Below are 20025 nucleotides of genomic sequence, written 5' to 3'. Positions count from 1 at the left end.
TTCTTCTTCTTATTTGTTTTGTTCTTATTTTTTTTTTTTTTTTTTTTTTTTTTTTTTTTTTTTTTTTTTTTTTTTTTGCCCCTCTCCCTTGCATGCTACTTTTTAGCTAATGACTCTCAGCTCTCTTTAGTTTTTAGATTTGATATGTTGGGTTGTTTTATGGGTTTTGCAAATTGGAATTTTGTGAATTTTTTGATTTTTTTTTTTTGTTTTTTTTTTTTACAAATTTGGGTGTTAGTGTGTTCAGATCGAAAGAAAAATAGAAAACCAAATCCATTGCAACAGTGGTTGTGATAGTTGTTTATTATAGTAAATATATTATTTTATTGTGTTGAAAGCTAAAATAAAACTACTAATGTTTGGTGTTTTGTAAAGTGAGAAAGTAAAATAGACAAAATAGCTTTTTGTGGTACCAAATAGCTAAATTTATGGACGGAAAAAACAAGTATATTAAAATCTAGTCAAACTTATATGGATGGAAAACCTAGCCACTTGTAGCATATTGAAGTCTTAAATGTTTTCTTAATTGCAACATCAAGTTATCAAAGTGCAAACGTTTGACACAACATATCCAGATTGTCCAGAAAGACATAATGATTGAGACACGGCTCACTTGATGAATGCTACATGTTCAACATCACCAACATTTATGATGGTGAAAATCTTACTCCTAACCATTTCTAAGAAATTGAGCAACTGTCATTAACATACTGCAATGTGCTTACAAATTATTTGGATGATAACAAGCCTCCCCAATTGAAATTGGTGGATCAGATAAGGAACCATTGAGAATTCTCCTTGCGATCCATAGGTTAGCTGCATCAGAGTAGTGTATGCCATCCCAGCTAATGTGCATTGATGGATTGTGGCATGGGTTACCATATACTGTTCCATTAACTGTGGCTCTCTGCCCACAATTAATATGGTACCCATAGAAACTCCCACAGCAGAATTCAAATGGATCAACAAAACCTGTCATCACCAAACAGCTAAGATTAGAAACCTAGTATATTGCAATGTTTAGTGGATCACTATCCCACCGCCACCCCTACGTGACCATATCCGAACAGGCCAAATAAAAGGTCGTAAGCAGTGCATCAAATCTCACACTTATGTTTGTAAAATAAATTAAGATTACCTTCATTCTTTGCATTGCTAATGAGAGCATATTTAGCTGAATACACATCAACATATGTAAATGCTGCATTAGGCAGCTGTGCCCTCAGCTGATACACCATGTCCTTAAGCTGCCTGTTAAACTCCTGAGCTACCTCATTCTGAGGCTTCACACACCCAATCCTGTCCAGATTACCTGACTTTGATTGGTATATAACAGTATATGGCAAGCAACCAATTGGGCCAGTATTATGTACCCAAAATACTCTTGCACCTTCCTTGTATAATAGCTAAAACATGAGCCATAAAAAATGTTAGAATTATCAATTAGTACATAAATTGTTCAAGCATAATCATCAGCTGCTTACATGTACTGCTTGGGACCACTGGCTTAAGATATTAGGAATGGACAATCGAACTTCTTCTATTGTTGTGTGTTGAAAACCAAAAGCAAGATCGTTCTGTCCAATATCAAATGTGTAAATAGCCTTTGAGAAGTCCTTAGGCCTTGAGAGCCTTGTTTTAAGTAGTGGGGTCTCTTCTGGTGCCAAAATTTACCAATTCAATGTTCATTGTTAGTAAAAGTTTAGTACCCACAAAATGTTGTGTTTCCCAGCATCTTTAGCACACAAGAACCAGTCAGTGAGAGAGGGCTAGAGAGACTCACTGCTGTTGTGGCTGAGTTGATTATATAGAGCAGTTGTACGAGATTTGAATTGTATGAACTGGGATGTTTGAATGCCAAGATGGAATGGACTATAACCACCTGGACGAATTGATGAACCACCAGTTGCAAAATTTGCACCATGCCTAAAATTTGTGCCAAGTGAGTCCAAGTATGCACTCAGGTACGGTAACTTCAGCTCCTTAGCTGCACAAACATATAGCAGATCAACTCAATTCAATTAAGTCTTAAACCCCTTTAAATTAGGAGGACTAGTTGTAACATTAAGATGTTAGAATTGATCAATGATCATAGCTATGAAGCATGACAAGACAATACAATACAATGATTAGTAACAGTATAGCACATTAACATGTACAATTTGTATGAACTTTCTATTTACATGCAATTTATTGATGCAACAAAAAAGGAGGAAGCTTTACTACCTTACTTACCTATAAAATCAATGATGAGTCGACCATCACAAGCCCTTCCTGAAGGGTGTCCAAAGAAGGTTTCACCATTGGGTGTATGAATCTCTGATAAAGCTGCTGAAATGCCTCCTGTGTCTGAGTTTGAGTCTCCAAAGTTGTATATAGCTGGAAAATCACATCTTAGACCACCACCACCCACCACCAATGCTGGAAATCTTACCAGGCTCACAACCAATACCACCAACACACAGCATAGCCTCATTGAGCCCATGGTTTTCCTTGCAGCATCCTACCAAAAAGTATGCACTCAAAGTCTCACATATATACTTGTTTGTTTTTACTTACCATGTGGACAAGAATGAGCGGCTGATTTTGTTGTTTTCTTAATGCATGACTTGTCATTAGTCACCGACAAATTTTGGAATCAGGATTTTGACAGATGTGGACCTATGGCATTTGTTACATGGAAGAACAAGTATGTCATGCATCAAATACATTGTATCTTTCTTCTCACAGAATATATGCTATAAAAGAAATGAAGCATATAAAGACTGATTTACCTTTCACATTAAACAATCTCATATTGCACTCTCTTTAACTGGACTTATTATTATTTTGTTTAATAGTTTTATGTAACATCTCTCTTAGGTATAGACCCTATAAATATATCATCCACCTTTATGTAAGAGAGATACGAATGCAACAGCTACAAATAATACCGTCTCATCAGTAAGGAATGGAACTAAAGTAGAAAAGCGATAAGTCCCTTAACAGCCAATTTTAGCTTGAGGTGGTCCTTGTTACATATAATATATATGTATCTCTCACATGAGAAATAGTAGGGACTATTTGGACCCGTGTCCCATGGCTATAAAGCACCCTATCACATTTAGGAAGGAGACATATTTTCTATGTTAGAAATGATACGTAGGGACAACACAAGAAATGGTAGTCCTTTGAAGTTTAATTTTGCACGGGTGGTCCGCAAGTCCAGCTAGTATGTGGTCTTGTTTTTCTTTGGTGACGAGTAGAATTGATGATGATGATGACCATAAAGAAATTGACCCGTCTCAAAAAATAAATAAATACATAAACCCCCCACTTTTGGCAAAAATAAGTACATTTCAGCCTGACTTTGTTGTCCTACTTGATTTCTCAAAATTTTAAAACTTGCCATTGATCCCTGAACTTTCAAATTGCTGTTGTTTTGGTCCCTCATCCCCCTTTCCATCCCCTTGTTTGGATGTTCTAAAAATAAGATATCCTTCTGCTTCTTTATTTGGATGTTGAAAATTAAGTAGGGGAGAGGAGAGATGAATGGTCATATAAAATGATTATTAAGATCATTGTGGACGACTAAATTTCTCGGTTCGAAATAAGGTCAAACAAGTAAAATAGTGTCACAAATGCGAATTTGTATTGAATATATGTGTGGTACAATTCTCTGTAATTACAAAAGAGTGATCCTCTGATTCGATCTCCTTGAAAGATTTGTTAATTGGATTTGTGGTAATGTGATTTTCACTTGGACACAAAGTATCCTTCAATTTGGTTGAAGGATGGATCGAAGATTGTTGAAACGGAATTACAATGAATCTCTGGCTATGAGCTTGTTAGAAATCCTTTGTTCTTCACGTTCTTCGTGTTCTTCGTGTGTTCTTCGTGTTCTTGGTGCGCTCTTCGTCTTCGAAGGTTTGTGGTGGAAGTTCTTCGGAGCTTTAGAGGCTTGATCCGTAAAGCTTCGCTGATTTATGATTTGTTGAGGTTTCTGGAGGCTTTCGAGCTTGATTCCAGTGAACTTTGAGATTTAGGAATATGATTTGGATGATTCCTCTTTGAATGTTCTTCGTACTTGAAGGTTTGTGGTAGAAGTTCTTCGGGGCTTTAGAGGCTTAGATCCGTTGAGCTTCACCAATTTATGGTTTGTTGAGGTTTCTGGAGGCTTTTGAGCTTGATTCCAGTGAACTTTGAGATTTAGGAATATGATTTGGATGATTCCTCTTCGAATGTTCTTTGTATTCGAAGGTTTGTGATGGAAGTTCTTCGGGGCTTTAGAGGCTTGATCCGTAGAGCTTCACTGATTTGTGGTTTGTTGATGTTTCTGGAGGCTTTTGAGCTTGATTCCAGTGAACTTTGAGATTTAGGAATATGATTTGGATGATTCCTCTTCGAATGTCTTGGTATTCGAAGGTTTGTGGTGGAAGTTCTTCGGGGCTTTAGAGGCTTGATCCGTAGAGCTTCACTAATTTATGATTTGTGATGTTTTCGGACACTTTAGGCTTGATTCCCGCAGACTTTTGGATCTAGGCGGATGATTTGGATGATTTTCCTTCGAATGTGAAGTTGAAGTTCTTGAAGTTCTTGGAGGCTTTAGAGCTTGGTTCCGGCAGAGTTTCTGGACTTCTGAGTGCTTCCAATGGCCTAGTCCTCTCTCCAAATCTCTGGATCTCCTCAGCTCAGATCTCTCTTCAAATGCCTTAGGAAGGCTTCTATTTATAGGAGTTTAGGGGTAGGTAAGTGACACATGGCAGAGCTTAATTGGTGACACATGGCAGAGTTTGATTGGTGACACGTGGCAGAGTTTGATTGGTCCGCTTATGTCATCGCTTACACGTGCGAGGCTGATTGTGTCATCGCTTACACGTGCGAAGCTGATTATGTCATCGCTTACACGTGCGATGATGTGTGATTGGTTTTTTTTTTGCATGACACTTGGCAAATTTCTGTTGGTTTCTAAGTAATGATAGCAAAACCTAGCAGCAATATGTGGCGCTTTGTAATTGGCTGTATTTTGTGGACTTGGTAGTGTGACGTGTCAGCTTGTGATAGGTCGGGAATTTTCCCTGTCTACAATCATCTTTTGCTAATTTTGGACTGCATTTGTTTTGATGTAATATATTTTGACTGCCAAATATTTTCAGCTAAAAATATTGTAGAGAAAACAATTTGTTTTCAAGTATCGGATTGTATTCTTGCAAATGTTGTGTTTGGCTTGTAAAGAAAATAAAAATGTTCATGAACACAAAATTTACCATACCAATAGTATAACCCACAAAATCTAAACAAATTCACTATAATTTCAAAAAATAAACCCAAAATCCACTGAATGTCAAAAAAATGTATGAAACTGAGAGTCGAGAGAGAGAGAGGTGAAACACAGCGGTCCTCTAGCCATGGGCGGGTTGCAGCATCTCTCTCTCTCTCTCTCTCAGTTCGATCATGAAAGAACCAGTTCAATCTCAGTCGTGGCGATTCGATCTTGTCATCAGCAGTCCAATCTCGTTATAGCCAATCCCAATATGTGAGGATGGGAGGGCTCAGGCGATGTTGAAGAAGAAATGTAAGTCGTTTTACACATGATCCTAAGCGTAAACCATTTTATGCCTCATGAGCCAAAATTTTACGATAAACTTGAAAAATATTTCCAAGTTAACCGGCATTTTTAGTCGCATCAAACACTCAAAATTGGGGTAAATAATTTTACGTCAAAACAAATTTAGCCTTAAAGAAGTAGATATAAATTTACATCACAAGGAGAAAATGGATCATTTAAATTTTTTTTGATATAAGTGGAATTCCTAACTCCACTCCTACAAGATACACCCCCCCCCCCCAAACCAAAAACCTCCTTCTCTCTGTTCCCTACTTCTCCCTTTCCATCCAAACAAGTTGTAAAATTGGAGGTGTCCAAAACTTTTCAATTTTCTTGCTAATGTAGAAAGTTTGTAATCGCTTTTTATAGGTTAAGACAGAATTTTGAGGTAGAAAGTGCATTGTAGCCTAACCATATGAGATTTTCATATGGAATCACAATTTTTATACCCTTTTTTCTCTCTTTTTCATATTTCGTTAACTAGATTGTATTTAAAAATTATGGGCTAAGTTTCTTTGAAAACTATAAAGTTATCGTGCTTACGCTTGCACTGCTATAGAAAATTATTAGATATTTTCGGAGTACAATAATGTTGTACTCCCTCCTTTCACAAAAATGATATGTCTTACCATGAATTTAACTTGTAAGATTCTACCATTATGTGAGAGAAATGAATACAATATTATTATACTCCTGAAGTATTTAATAATCACTCGCACAAGGATTATCAATTATTAGTATCATCTATAATGTAAGATTGGCAGTGGTGAACAGAAACTAACACCTTATCCTTGCCCTAGGTAACGGCATCCTGAAGTTAATTAGAACAAATATGAGCCCATGCAGAGAAGTTAACACCTGGATATCCATTAAATGTAAAAGATACTTCTTTTTAATGCTGCTGATTATAGCTAGGCCTAATAAACATTAAAAACAAGCATTTTTTTCCCATTAAAATAAATAAATAAATTGGACAACTATAACATAATCATTTTGAAACTATTCTAAATAAAATTTTGTTTTATTCACAAAAAAAAATTAACTTGGTAATAATATGTAAAACAAATTGGAAGCCAACAACTAATGCTGTAAGACACGCTTCCACCCCAGCCTCAGTGTTGGCTTTTCAAATGTAAAGGTAAAAGACCTGTAAATACAAATATTGCCAGCAAGGCTGAACTGTGTGCTATAGGGGCTGCTTGTGTAGTTGTCGTGAACTCCATGAACCCTTTACTGATGAACCAGGAAAAATCACTGTTGGTAGCCTCTTACTTTCCTCCAGATTAGGAAAATCAATTGTGTAGTGAAGTCCACGGCTTTCATGCCTAGCAAGGGCACTGCTCACCACCAGCTTTGCACAACAGAAGAGGTTCCTCATTTCACAAGCCTCAAGCCCCACCATTGTTGGCTCCCACCCTAGTTGGAACAAGTATTCCTCCCATTTAGCCTCCAACTCACCAATCTTTTGCTCTGCAAATTGCAGCCTTGTTGTGGACCGAACAATTCCCACGTATTCCCACATGATTGATTGCAATTCCCTCCTTACTTTCCTTGTCATTAATAAAATTTTGTCCATAGCTTCACTCCCAAGTGAAAAAGGAACAACCGGTCTAGACCACCAATTTGAAGTACCGAGGTCATGTTTAGAGCTTTTCATGTGATCAATTGAGGGCTGAACAGCTCTTCTTGCAAATACCAGTGCTTCAAGCAATGAGTTGCTAGCAAGCCTATTTGCTCCATGCAAACCTGTGCATGCAACCTCACCTGCCACATACAATCCCCGCACATTTGTCTCCCCCTGGAGCCCAGCACGGACACCCCCACACATGTAATGGGCAGCAGGAACCACTGGAATTGGCTGGCAGGTTATGTCCAGGCCATGCTGTAGGCACTCAGCAGCAATGTTGGGGAAATGTGAGAGAATCTTTTTCCTAGGCTTGTGACTTATATCAAGAAGCACGTACTTCTCATTACGCTTTTTAAGCTGGTCATCTATACTTCTTGCCACAACATCCCTGGGAGCAAGCTCTGCTCTGTCATCATACAAGGGCATGAACCTTTCCATGCTTAAATTATACAGAATCCCTCCATCACCCCTAACAGCTTCAGTGATGAGAAATGCATTCTCTCGAGACTTGCTTGGTTTGACAGGAAGGCCTTCATCAGCTAAGGCAGTTGGGTGGAACTGAACAAATCTGGGCAACAAAATAATGCCAAAAAAACTATTATTTCCATTTCACACCAATACAGACATATAAGTGCATACTCAGTTACTCACTGCATATACACACAATAAATAAGATATAATAATAAAATGATTCATGTGCACACGAGCAGAGGCATAATCCTAATTTAAGAGTTCTTTTCATATAAAATGTTACACATTTGGGCTAACCAACCAAATGAAAAGTAGTAATCCTCATGCACAATCATAAAAAGGGGATGGCCCCTAAATAAGAGCAATGTAACTCATCCGGTATCATCCTGAAAGTTGACCTTGCATATTCAAATGCCATGAGATCAAGGCATTGTGATATCAGTTTGGAATCTTCCAAATTCTTCCAGACTTCTATTACATAATTATGACTTGTAAGTAACACAGCACTACAATTTTTATTTTTATTTCCAAATAAAAACTAACAAGTAAGACAGTTATGACAGAGAGCTTTTACATCTCAGACAATAATTAATAAATAATTACTCACTCCATATTGGAAATCACAGCTTGGGCCCGATGGGCGATGGCCATTCCATCTCCAGTAGCTACCTGGCATGAAGCAGATAAAACAGCATTATACTGATGCCTAAAATGGTTTAATTTTTTAGATGGTGATTAAATATCCAAGTAGTCAGATTTCATCGATTATAGGCAGAAATATGGTATCTAATATAAATATTAAATGCAAAAGAAAATAAGAGATCCAAGAGATAATATGGCCAACAGAGAGACAGCAGCAGCAGCAGCAGCAGCAGCAAAATTACAGACACTCTACTTCTTGTGAGAAAAACTAAAAAATTAGAGCATCCAGTTGCCTCCAAGTACTCTTTTATTATTATTAATATGTTCAAAACTAGGATACATAGAGCAAGAGCAACAGTGAGCACAAAAGTGATGATTTCAAAAATATTAAAAGTTGAGATCATTTTTTATATTCTAATATTACTTTTTTCTTTTTCTTTTTCAAATTTGATTATAATTTTTAAGTTTTAGGTTTCTATTTTCTTTCTTTCATTTTTTTTTTTTTGGTTTAGGATGAATGAGTCAGCTTTTAATAAAACCAACAAAGAATATACAATCACTTCAGCAAGCTCAAATAAACAAGCAGCAAAATAAGCTGCACACACTAAGAACACCGGATCAGATCAAAGCAAACATTACAAAAAAATAAACCTTCCTCACAACTAAAACTAAAAGCAAACTCTTTGGCTGCACCTCCTTTAGAACAGACAAGGAGTTATTACATCTTCCACATAACACCATGTTACAAAGGGAATTTCAAACACCCTTACAACTAACAGCCCTATGCCTCACATCAATTCTGATCAATCAAAAAATTTCCTCCCGTTAAAGAATTCTTCCATTGAACACCCGAGCATTTCTTTGGATCCATACATGACACAGTGGTTTTAAAGCCTTTCCCTTGCAGCTTGTTAATGCCCCAGTGAAGAACTGCATCCCATCTATACTCAGCCTTATCCACCAAGCTTAACCACAACTTTTGCCATATCCTTCAAGTGAAAAAACACAGTACAAATGGTCATGCTCTCTAGCTTACTTCTGTAATACACACATAACAGGTTCCCATCATAGCCTGTCCTTTATTGCCAACAAGCATATGAATGAATGCTTGGGAATAGCAGCTCTATACCCCACCATTTTGCATCAATCTAACTCATATTTTTTAGGCCTTATCTCATCCTATACTGAGTAACAGGTGACTCTGCCTGACATTTGATGACAGGGAATGTACAGTGTCTTCCTCAGCCAAAATTACTTAAGATATGCCAGCTTGAGCTCATCCAAAAGACCAAGGAGCTAGTGCCATTGCCCTTAAGGGATTGTAATTGGAACCCTAGCATTTATGGAGCTGGCAACTTAACACAAACTTGGGAAACAAAGCACCATTAGGGTGACAAATGGCAAGCCACAAGAAAGTTTCTGTCCATTACCGATAGGGGGTTTAATAAAAGGCTGAGCTATATCTCTAATGTCAAGCATTTTCGTCCACTCTCATAAATTACCTTGAGGTCTTTCGACATTTCAAAAGCTCTTTCCTCTCAGCAAAAAAAGCCACATTAAGAGCCCGTTTGGTATGTGTGTTTAAAAACTGAAAATTGTTGTTTAAAAATATGTATGAAAATACGTGTGGGTGAAAAAATCCATTGAAATGCATAAAATGTTGTTTAAAAACTGAAAATTGTTGTTTAAAAACACAAACCAAACACCTCCTAAATAACCCTTTCAGACAAAAACACTTTTTTTATTGCTGTAATGTATAACACCATTATGAGGTCATAGGTATCAGACAACCACTTAAAGACATTTTGATAAGCCCTAGAGACACTTGAATTTGCAGTCAAATTTGAAAATGGACCACAAATTCATAAAATGCAAATTCACACTGATCGCTATGAATTTGTGGATTAGAAAGAAATTCCCTTGTAAAAGGATGTAATTAGGTGGCAAAAAAAAGCGCCAAATTTTTCTTCTTTCTTTTTTCTTTTTTTTTTTTTGTGGGGGGGGTGGAGGGGGGGGGGGGTGTGGGTGTGAGAGTGGTGGTGCATCATTCTTCCTCAGATATGAAGATGGAAACAACAATTTATGGTAGAAGTGTGAAAGCATAAGTACCGGAGGATTTGTAGTTGATGGATAGATATGTCCAACCCCACCTGATGCAAGTAAAGTCACCTTTGAAATAAACCTTATAACCTGAAAATTCAAGAAAGCAAAGGTTATAGAATTGACTATGATTTTTTGGCAAAATACTTCCCCCATAGAATTTAAGAAACTTTAAACAGTAAATACTGTTGTCACCTCTTGTGTTTCAGTATTCATTGTGTCAACACCAAGACATACTGTGTCAGAACCATCCTGCAATATCGGCAACAAACTTACTTTAGCAAATGCCTATAAAATGAAGTCTCGAAGTTCACTTAGAAATACCAAATTGACATAGAGGAAACCGCTAAAGACAACCTTCAGAACATTCAATTGGTGATCATATGTTGAAACAGGGTCTTAAAGTTAATACCACACCTAAGATATGCTTAAACTTTCTTTCTTAGAATCATTATCCCCAAAAGCATAGCATATAGGACCATGTAAAATACAATATGAAACAAACATTTTTCAACAAATAGAATGGGTGGAGATAGTGACCTGGCAAGTGAGCAAATCAATTGCAAAATGGTGTTCAAACACACAAATATTTGGATCATAAACAACTGCCTCCAATAAAGCCCGCTCAATTTCTCTTCCGGTCATATCAGCAGCATGAACAATTCTGCGATGAGAGTGTCCCCCCTCCCTTGCTAGATGCAAGTTTCCATCCTCCCCATGATCAAATGAGGCACCCATTGCAATTAGTTCTCTAATTCTGTCAGGTCCTTCTGTACAAACAATCTGGATAACATAAAGAACGAAAAAAATATATATAAAAATATTTAAAAAAAAAAAAAAAGGCTCAACAGTTATGCAAGAGACAGTGGTAATTAGCATTCAAATGAGACAAGAATAAAAAAGTGAACACAACCAGAGAGCATGTACAAAATTTCAAAGTACTGATTTTCTCACAACAAAGTGTTTATTAAGTGAAACTAATTCAGAGGAAAATTATGACATTCTCAGTTTTATAAACCATGGGCATTGTTTATAATTCCCTCTATTAACTTTAACGGGGTTGGGAAAAATGAGGGCCTGAGATACTGGACCATACACATCCTGTTTCAATTTGATTGATCCCCATCTAATTTATAGCTAGATTGAGAACATCAAGAGATTCATGAGCTATAAATGAAAAGGGGCGGTATGGCCCATCACATATCATAATTAATTAAATTTCATACAGAGATCAAATCAGAAACCAACCCTGACAGTCTCCTCATCACATAGATAAGCCCCTGCTACAATGGTGTCATGCACGTGACTCTCCACTGAGTCTGAAGGGCATAGCACAGCACTAACTCCACCCTGAGCATAGTTTGTGTTGCTCTCATGAGGCTCAGCCTTGGTAATCACAGCAACAGACCCATGCTTTGCAACTTCAAGAGCATAGCGAAGGCCAGCAACTCCACTGCCAATGACAGCAAAATCAAAATACTTCGTGGAACCCTCTCTCAAGCATGATGAAGTGACAGTTCTAAGAGACTTCCAGTTCTCACTAAATGGAGATTTGGAATAATTACATCTTTGGGTCTGCAAGAACTTTGATACTCCACATGACCTGAAAGAAGGCAAAAGAAAATTCCTTTACACATTTAGAATACAAGTATGAGCCACAAAATTGAAATTTCTAGTGCATTGACATGGAATATAATCAACAGAACTGTTCAAGCTACCACTGTCTGTGCTGAACAATTATTATATTTGCATTTCCTGCAAAGTTACAATGCCAAAACTATTCAAGTTGTTCTGGGGTATCATTTTCATGCTAAATAAACTACTAAACTGATTATTCTTTTCTCAACAATTCATATCCATGGCATTCTTTTCCCTAGAACAACATGGTCAAAGTGAAAATGAAATTTAGATCTCACAAAAAATATATAGGAATAACAAAATAAGTGATATGTGAACAAAAGTAAATTTATAACTAAAGTGCTCTGGTATAGCAGCAGTATCTGTAAACTACAGTAAAATGTATGAAGAGATCCAACTAATTCTCAAATAGAAGCCTTTTCAGACACAAGGAAGTTGTTCTCAAAAAATGTAATTGAGCACTTTTAATAGAATATTTTTTGATAACTCGACGGTTGTGGAGGATTTGAACCCTATACGACTCTATTGGAAATATCAGGAGGTGTCAGCTAAGCTACAAGACTATCACTTTTTATAAAATAATTGAAGTAATTCTATACAAAATTTATTTCTAAACCAATCACATACCACAAGAGCTCTTTCTGTATGCATCGGTTGAATGCTACACCAGAAACCCAAGAAGTTTTTCTATAACCTTGTCCCCTGCATGGTGCCACACTATAATGCAAGTTGCCACTTCCAGCAGGTATACAAGTTGTCATTTAAAATACTTCTGCCAGATAACAATAGTAAAAGCTCAAAATTAGATCAAACTTCACCTTTCACAAAAAGAATCAGCTTTTAAAATTTCATGCATCCTTTGAAATTCAATATATTGTGATCCATAGCAAGTAAAAATATTCAAAAAGCTAAAATCAGCTGTAACAACTAAACAAAAAAGTAATAATATCAGGAAAGGAAGCACTATGATCTTGAAACTCGAATACATGTTTTGAACACAAATTACTCCCCCTAGAGAAAAATCAGCACAGCCCAACATCAATACATCCAACTTCCTCAAACTTGTTTTGAAAATAAGGCATATGTCAAGATGTCATCCCCTTTCATATTAACAACCAACTCAAAGCATAGCATACAATAATTCAAAATTCATCAATTAAGAGTCAATCAAATATAGAAAACTTAGTCACAATTGGCATCCACAAAACCTATAAAATCAGAAACAACCCAAAAGAAAAAACAGAGAGAGAAATTTAAATTTTAAAGGGTTAACAAGAGGGGGGTTGGATAAGGCATAAACTCCAGTCACCAAGCAAACTAACGACTACCCATCATTCTCAGACCAAAAAGACAACTACCCATTATCCAAAAATAAGAGCAGTTACAAAGAGAGAGAGAGAGAGAGAGAGAAAAAACCACAAATTTTTTTCTTTCATTCTTAAAAATGTAAAGAAAGTGATTGAAACAATAACAAACAGAACATCAGAATGTCAAACACAAAGAAACCCAGATTCAAAAATTCATCAAAAGCTCTCAAAACTTACAGAGAAACGTGCTCCAACAACTCTGCCTGTACGCTAATGGAAAGTAAAAAAAAGGTATCTGAACCTGGGTGTCCTCGCTTTTCAAACAATGAATCTGGCCCAACAAAACAAGGGCCAATGAAAGAACATTGAAAAAAATATATTCTGTAATTTTTGAACAAAAGAAAAAATAAAACACAGAATGGAGGGCTTAAAAATTAGTAAAATTTATAATGAGAATGAGAGGTGAATAAAGCTTTAGTATAAATAAGCCTACGTTTCCGACACGCCACACCTCAGTTTTGCTCCAGAACCATCCTCGAACTTCGCGCCAATCTTTTTTTCTTTTTCCTTTTTTTTTTCCTTTTATAAATGAGACATGCGCAGCCACGACTTCTCTCTGTTGACTTCGCTATTAACGGCTATAGATCATAATTCACTAGCTTAAACTTGAATGCTAATTACAATTTGGAAACGTTGTTCTAGTAATGTTATTTTTATTTTTAAAAAATATACGTGGTTTGCTTAGAATCATTCTTGAGTTTTGTGCCAACTTTTTTCTTTTTCTTTTTTTTTTTCCTTTTATAAATGATATATACGCAACCACAGCTTCTCTCTATTGTCTTCTGCTATTAACGGCTATAGATAATAGTTCACTATCTTAAACTTGAATGCTAAGGGCGGTCTGGTCACGTTGTTCTAGTAATATTATTTTTACTTTTTGGAAATACTTGTACGTGAAAAAGTATATGAAAATACATGTAATGTTGTTTAAAAACTGAAAACATGTGTTTAAACACGTGTAGCAAACAGGCCCTAATTATCAGTACAAAGAAAATGATAAAGTTACAAAAAAAAATTATAAATTACTAACACACTAAGTGATTATTAATAAGTAAAAAAGTTAGGTAAGTAGTCGGCTTAGATGCCAATTAATAAGAATTTGTTACCTTAGCATTACTCAATTGTAGGAGACAACTATTTCACAATAAATTTAAGATGGCAAGTTATTACTGGTTTTGCTTTGAATTCACTACTAAAACTATCTTTTTTACCCAAAAGTAGCAGAAGTATTATCTTATCATTTAGGATTTTGTTGTGAGGTTATTATGTACATAATATTTAAGTATTTCTCTAAACTTAATTCTCATTAATTTTTTGTAGTTTTCACGATTTTTTTTTTAAAAAAAAAAAAACTTTTTCTTCTCTACCCCCTAAACTTCCTTAGAAAACTACCAATAGATTTTAATTGCAAAGTTTTTGGCTAATTAAAAAATGTCATCATACATACATACATACATACATATATATATATATATTTCTTTAAAAAAAAGTACATATATATATATATAAATAAAAATAATTTTCACAATTCTATTAATTAAAAACATGTCATAATTCTCACTGTTATTCCTTACGGTTCTACTAGTGGCAAAGTGTTTATGTGGTTGGTTATATACCTTTCTCTCTTTTTTTTTTCTTTTTTGAGAAAGTGGTTGGTTGGATACTTGGATGTGAATAAGTCATGAATTCGAAAATTCCAACATTCAAAAAGACAAAGATTGCATTTGGTATTGACTGAAAAATGCAGCTTTTTTATTATTTAGCTTATTTTTGCTACTATTCAGCCTATTTTTACTACTATTCATGACTATATTGCACTTTTTAGTACTATTTATGGGTCTTATTGTACTATTTCAGATGGATTTTAACTTTGTATATATACAGTACTAACAGTAAAAAGTTTTCAATTTCAATTAGGTAAATTGTTTCCAAACAAACTTAAAGATAACATATTATAAAGTTAGACTTAGTTCTGTTTGAGAGAATACCTTTGAATCCCCTTCTTTATGGAGGTAATATTTCATTTAGTAGGAGGTTTCATACAATAATTTTTCCCATTTCATTTATTAGTTTAATTTTTTTCTTATTATTTCTTCCTTTGTAGAAATCAACTATTTTTCCTAAAATAAATGGACTATTAAATCAAACTATGATTTAACTTGCCTAAAGGAATCCTACTTTTTGTGTGTAAGTATAGGTTCCTCTTAATTAATAATCAATAAATTTAGACAATATTAGCAAGTCCAAATCTTTTGTCACACTTTTCCTGCTCCACTCTATACTTTATCAATAAATACTTGTCACGTGTTCATCTAATTAATTAAATTCTATCATTATTGACTTATTAATACTACAGTTATTAATTAATAGTAGTATTTAATTAATTAAGTGAACACGTGGCAAGTATTTATTAGTAGACTATAGAGTGGAGCAGGAAAAGTGAAACAGAAGATTTGGACTCCAATATTAGCTGTTGTGATTGATGCATACTAAAAATAGTATTGATATCAATAATAAGTCCATGTCAATGTGATGTTGCTTTAATCACAACTAACCACCTTAATAAATTATGAAAAAATGTATGATGGTAACATTGATCGCTATTAAATTATCCAATTAGTAAGGAGGAAATTTTTTATCTCTTTCTTTTTCTTTTTTATTTCTTTTCTTTATAAAAAGACCCAAAAAAAAAAAAAAAACATTAGGTGCTCCATCGTAATAAACTAATAATAATTAACGCTAACAAATCGCTGTGGAAATTGAACACTACGAGAGACTAAAGACTAAAAAAGTCATAATAATTTTTTTCACAATTATCTTATGTACGGCCCCCGCGTCATATCCTACATTGGGCCTTGGGCCCTGGCCTGGGTATATGGCCCATGAGGCCAATCCCTTTATACCCGGCAGCCCACCCCCGGGCCACGCGTACGGCAAGCCCAAGCCTTGCTTCTTCATCGTTTCTCGGCTACACCTTTCCATGGAGTAGATATTTGACTCACGGGAAGACCTGCACTGTACCTACCCGGCCTCGCCCCGGAGAGCCGCCGCTCCCGAGGACTATCGTGGAGGCAGGAACCAAGTTCCAACGCCACCCTCAAAATTTCCCACTCCTACCTGACCACCCATTTTGTCTTTGGTTAGTTTTTTTTTTTTTTTTTTTTTAACCGTTAATGTATAGATGTAACAAAAGTATTCGGATCATTATGCAATGTCTTAATCAAATGCCTCTTTATATTTTAATATTTTGCATTTTTAATTACTTATGTTTGATATTATCTTTATATTTTTCTTTGTAGTCAATCTTTGTTTACTAAAATTACTATATACTTATCCTACATTTGGTGGTCAAATTACAAACTGCTATAAACGAAAATGCTAATATGAAAATGAAATTAAACACAAATGTTGAAGATACAAATTTGTATCTTCTTTTTTTCCCATAAAAAAAGAAGATACAAATTTTGAAACATAAAAGAACAAAACAAAAATAATCACAAACTTCACTCTATTTGTTTTAGAAATAATGTTTTATAGAAAATGAGTCATTTAAAAAAAAATTATAAAACTATCTCATTTTTCTATATTTGGTAGCAACTTTAAATAAGTTGAAAAACAACTCCTAACTTCCATTATTTAACTTATTGTGAGATAGAGTTATTTTCTAGTTAGTGAAAAACAATTTCTAAAAATAAGTCATACTTTTTATGTTTACTGAAAACAGTTTTCCTTTAACTCATTTTTTCTAATACTACTAAACAATGGAAAAAAAAAAAAAAACTATCTTTAATCAAGGATTTCCATTGAAGCAAACAGAGCGCTCGAAAGTATAATTTAATTTTAAAAAAATATCTAGCAAATCGTAAGTTTTAGAATATGGAGAGATTAAAATTTATCAAACTAAAAAGAATTAGAGATTCTCTCTTTTTAATTTTTTTTACTTTATCCTGTATCAAACTTTTTTATTTTGGTGAGTTAGAGAATCTTATTGAACTTTTTATTGATCCATAGCTCACAAGAAATTGGGTGGTTGAATTTTTTTAATCATTTATTGCTATTTTAGTCTTAAGAATCATCAGTCTCTCTAATAAATTGGAGGTGTACGGCCCCCGCGTCATGCTCTATATTGGGCCTTGGACCCTGGCCTGGGTATATGGCCCATGAGGCCAATCACCTTATACCCGGCAGCCCACCCCGGGCCACGCATATTGCAAGCCCGAGCCTTGCCTCTTCATCCTTCCTCGGCAACACCTTCCCAGGCAGTGACAGATATTTGACTCTCGGGAAGCCCCGCGCTGTACCTACCCGGCCGTACCTCGGAGAGCCACCGCTACCGAGAACTATCGTAGAGGTGGGAACCAAGTTCCAACGCCACCCTCACAGTTTCCCACTCCTACCTGACCACCCACTTACGATCGATAACAGTGGACCGCCGGTTGCACTCGTTGACAAGTAATTATGACCTCTCCACTAAACTATGGACTATAAATACAGGAAGTTTTTGAGAAGAAGGGGGTTGGAAAATGGACGGTAAGAAGAGTGTATGCAGAGAGTGAGCAGAGAGAGAAGGTGACCCAGACCCACGAGGAAAGAACAGAGAGGACGTTCAGTCTTAGCGAGAAGAACGACCCAGAGTAGGAAATCCAAGCCCACCATACAAATAAGTTGTGAGCCCAAGTGAGGCCCAGCCCAACGGGCTTTGGTATTGGGCGCGCACAATTGGCGCCGTCTGTGGGGAATCCTACTAAGCAGTGGTTCCGCTGAGACTTGTTTACCGGAAGATGTCTGGAGGTAACGCAGAGAGCGGCTCGGCAGGGTCTTCCAGGGGATCCACCTGGCGGGAACGGAGGCAGAAGAGACGCGAGGATCCGGTTTACGAGCAACAAGAAGAGTGATCCGGTCTTGGAGAAGGGTCCTATCAAACGGGGAGAACGGCATCCCATGCTTCCCGGCATGGACAGCCCGACGCCAGGGATGAGGAGCTCGAGCGGCTGCGGAGGTTAGTACAAGAACTGGAGTTGGAAGCGAGGAATGAGCGCCGCCGAATGGGTCAAGACGACCAAGGGGGAAGGCCTGATGCCGAGGAAGAGAGACGCGGGATGGGGTCGAATCAATCAGGATCCCACCGCCGCAGGGAGCGTTCACACTCGAGGGAGTCCCGTCGCCGACGAGACCGCTCCTATTCAGCGGAATCTCGCCGAAGACGACGTCGCTCTCGGTCACGGGAGTACGGGAATCGGGGCTCGGGCTCTCCAGAGGGACGGCCGAGGAATGCGGCCATGGATACAATGAGCCGTGCGTTGCGCAGGGCGGCTCGGTCCCCATTTTCAGCGAACATTGAACGAGCGCCAATGCCGGACAGATTTACACGACCGCCGTTCAAATCATACGGCGGGAAAACGGATCCCGTGGAGCACGTCAGCCACTACATCCAGATGATGTCTCTCCATACCCGGAATGACGCCCTGATGTGTAAAGTTTTTCCCTCCAGCCTAGGCCCCACAGCTCTGAGGTGGTTCAACGGTTTGCGTAAGGGCTCCATCCATAGTTTCTCCGAGCTTATACAGGAGTTTGGCTCCCGTTTCGTGACGTGCAGCCGAGAACAGCAACCGGTGGACGCACTGCTGTCTATGAAGATGAGGGCAGGGGAAACCCTCCGTGATTATGCTAGCCGGTACTGGGAGCTCTACAACGAGATTGGCGGAGGGAACGAGAAGATTGCCGCAAGCACTTTCAGAATGGGATTGCCTGAGGAGTCGGGGTTGAGGGAATCATTAACTAAGAAGCCTCCCGAGGATATGAGGCAGTTGATGAAGCGCATTGAGGAGTACAAGCGACTGGAAGATGACAAAATGCAAAGCAAAGGCAAGGCGCAGGTGACAGATCGTCCTTGGCAGAGCGGTTTTCAACAGAGGACATGGGGAAATTTGAGGATTCAAGAACCAGTAGCACCGGTAGGGGAGGTGAACGTGATGTTCAAGGAACCCGTACATAAAATTGTGGATAAGATCAAACACGAGCCATATTTCAGATGGCCGAACCGGATGGCTGGCGACCCCACCAGAAGGAATCAGAACCTTTACTGCACTTACCATAAAGACCGGGGACATACCACCGAGCAATGCCGAGTGTTGAAGGACCATCTCGGGCAGCTGGCTAAGGCAGGGCACCTCAAGGAATTTGTGACGGACGCTGGGGATCGAAGAACAGTGCATGGCGTTCCCAACAGAGGGAATCCCCTTCCGCCCCCTCTCGGGGTAATTGATGTTATTCACGTCGCCCCGAGGGGCGTTTCAACGGCAAAGGCGAAGGGGGTGTTGACAGTGACATCTGTGGAGGGAAGTACGGGCGTGCCGCCCCCCGCAAAAAAGAATAAGCCCGCCCGAGAGCCGATCGCTTTCGATGACAGTGATTTGGAAGGAACCATTCAGCCACACGACGACGCATTGATAGTCACGGCGAGGATTGGCGGCTTCGTGGTGAAGAGAATAATGATAGACCAGGGAAGCGGGGCGGATGTTATGTATCCGGACCTATTCAGGGGGCTCGGGTTGAGGAAGGAGGATCTGGCGAAGTACAGCACTCCCCTGGTT

The 20025-nt window shown here is 37.6% G+C and overlaps 2 protein-coding genes across 5 annotated transcripts; both read right to left on the bottom strand.

The window, feature by feature from the left end:
- Positions 1-502: 502 nt before the first annotated feature.
- Positions 503-2541, bottom strand: LOC111996830 (GDSL esterase/lipase At3g27950). 2 transcript variants are annotated; one of them, XM_024028864.2, is made up of 5 exons: positions 2236-2541; positions 1784-1987; positions 1485-1657; positions 1139-1406; positions 503-972 (listed from the first exon to the last, which is right to left on the bottom strand). In XM_024028864.2, exons 1-5 carry the CDS (start codon positions 2483-2485, stop codon positions 722-724), a joined length of 1146 nt encoding a protein of 381 aa, XP_023884632.1. In that variant the 5' UTR covers positions 2486-2541; the 3' UTR covers positions 503-721. The 2 variants fall into 2 exon arrangements, with proteins under 2 accessions (XP_023884632.1, XP_023884639.1); XM_024028871.2 differs by having other exon boundaries at positions 1485-1654.
- Positions 2542-6587: 4046 nt separating this feature from the next.
- On the bottom strand, positions 6588-13834 carry LOC111996822 (L-aspartate oxidase 2-a, chloroplastic). Of its 3 annotated transcripts, none has more exons than XM_065782578.1 (8): positions 13610-13834; positions 12693-12837; positions 11676-12054; positions 10968-11210; positions 10623-10679; positions 10437-10517; positions 8293-8354; positions 6588-7782 (listed from the first exon to the last, which is right to left on the bottom strand). In XM_065782578.1, exons 2-8 carry the CDS (start codon positions 12824-12826, stop codon positions 6774-6776), a joined length of 1965 nt encoding a protein of 654 aa, XP_065638650.1. In that variant the 5' UTR covers positions 12827-12837; positions 13610-13834; the 3' UTR covers positions 6588-6773. The 3 variants fall into 3 exon arrangements, with proteins under 3 accessions (XP_065638650.1, XP_065638651.1, XP_023884599.1); XM_065782579.1 differs by having other exon boundaries at positions 12693-12834; XM_024028831.2 differs by having other exon boundaries at positions 11676-12030; positions 13610-13833.
- Positions 13835-20025: the final 6191 nt, after the last annotated feature.

This window comes from Quercus suber, unplaced genomic scaffold (genome assembly GCF_002906115.3).
Source record: "Quercus suber isolate HL8 unplaced genomic scaffold, Cork oak 2.0 scaffold_306, whole genome shotgun sequence".
NCBI classification, from domain to species: Eukaryota; Viridiplantae; Streptophyta; class Magnoliopsida; order Fagales; family Fagaceae; genus Quercus; species Quercus suber.
The sequence above is the reverse complement of the archived record's forward strand: the minus strand, read 5'-3'. Positions and strand labels throughout refer to the sequence as shown.